The sequence below is a fragment of the Empidonax traillii genome, unplaced genomic scaffold, assembly GCF_003031625.1.
Source record: "Empidonax traillii isolate 1590-97213 ecotype Southwest subspecies unplaced genomic scaffold, ASM303162v1 scaffold1885:size52609, whole genome shotgun sequence".
NCBI lineage: Eukaryota > Metazoa > Chordata > Aves > Passeriformes > Tyrannidae > Empidonax > Empidonax traillii.
In genome coordinates this window covers 22,964-24,346 of record NW_020957078.1, presented here as the reverse complement: position 1 = coordinate 24,346, position 1,383 = coordinate 22,964, and the positions used below count along the sequence as shown (strand labels likewise).

General features: G+C 63.8%; 1 protein-coding gene across 1 annotated transcript in view; it reads right to left on the bottom strand.

Moving 5' to 3' along the window:
* Positions 1-1,383, bottom strand: part of LOC114071191 (protocadherin-16-like) — a 31,533-nt gene that overhangs the window by 18,505 nt on the left and 11,645 nt on the right. The window contains 1 exon segment of the mRNA XM_027908931.1: positions 4-1,380. Within this exon segment, the coding sequence (XP_027764732.1) occupies positions 4-1,380 (1,377 nt within the window).

Here is a 1,383-nt window from a genome sequence, read left to right as displayed (position 1 = left end):
CACCTCCAGCACCAGCTCCGCCTCGCTCCACAGCGCCGGCCTGCCCCGGTCCCGGGCCACCACCGTCACGCGGTGCTCGGACGCCTGCTCGCGGTCCAGCGCGCTCGCCGTCACCACCTTGTACGAGCCGCCCGACGACGCCACGATCGACAGCGGTGCCTCTCCCGACAGCTCGCACGACACCTCACCATTCTCGCCGGAGTCGGGGTCGTTCACGTTCAGCAGGGCCACCACGGTGCCGACCGGCGCGTCCTCGGGCACCGGGCTCGATAACGACAGAATCGTGATCTCGGGTGCGTTGTCGTTCTCGTCTGTGATATCTATCTGCGCTTCACAGTGATCAGTGAGCCCGCCTCCGTCCGTCGCCTCCAGTTCAAAGCTGTATTTACTCTTCTTCTCGAAATCGAGGGGACCCGCAGTCCTGATCTCGCCGCTCTCGCTGTCGACCGTGAACAACTCGCGGATCTCGCCCGGCACGTTACCGAAGGAGAAGAAGACCCGCCCATTGGATCCCGCGTCCGCATCTGTGGCCCGCACCTGCAGGACCAGCGACCCCGCTGGCAGATTCTCCGCCACTCGTGCCTCGTACAGTATTTTGCTGAACACGGGTGGGTTGTCATTGGCATCCGTCACGTTGATGCGAACCTGAACAGTCCCGGACCTCGCAGGGTCCCCTCCATCCACTGCCGTCAGCACCAGCTCAAAAGAACTCTGCTTCTCCCGATCCAATGCTCTCTCCAGCACTAATTCCGGCTGCTTCTTTCCACCCGGCCTCTCCTTCAGAGCAAGAGAGAAGGATGGGTTGCTGGTGAGCTCGTAACTCAACAACGAGTTCCTTCCTGCATCTGTATCTTGTGCCATCTCCAGAGGAAAACGGGCACCGGGTGGAATTAATTCGCCGATCTCGAGTTCCAAAGCAGCCTTGCTGAAAGACGGGGAGTTGTCGTTCACATCCTCGATTGTCACATCAACATGGAAAAAGTTGAGCGGGTTGTGCACCAGCGCCTCGAAGCTGATGGAGCAGGACGCCGATTTGCCGCACAGCTCCTCCCGGTCCAGCCTCTCGCTCACGTACAGGTTCCCGTTCTCCTCGTTCACGGTGAAGTATTTCAGCTGCCTTTTGCCGGCAGACGCCACCTGCAGCTTGCGCGCCGGCAGCTCGTCCGGGCTGAGCCCCAGGTCCCGTGCCAGCGTCCCCACGAGCGAGCCTGTGGGCAGCTCCTCGGCGATGGCGTAGCGGAGCCGCTCCGGCGCCGCCCGGCAGCACAGGCACAGCAGCACAGCGGGCAGCAGCAGCGCTCGCCCGCCGGCCGGCCCGCGCCTCTGCCTCCGCCCGCCCGCCATTGTCGCCAGCGCCGGCTCTCGGCGCTCGGACGGCTCCTG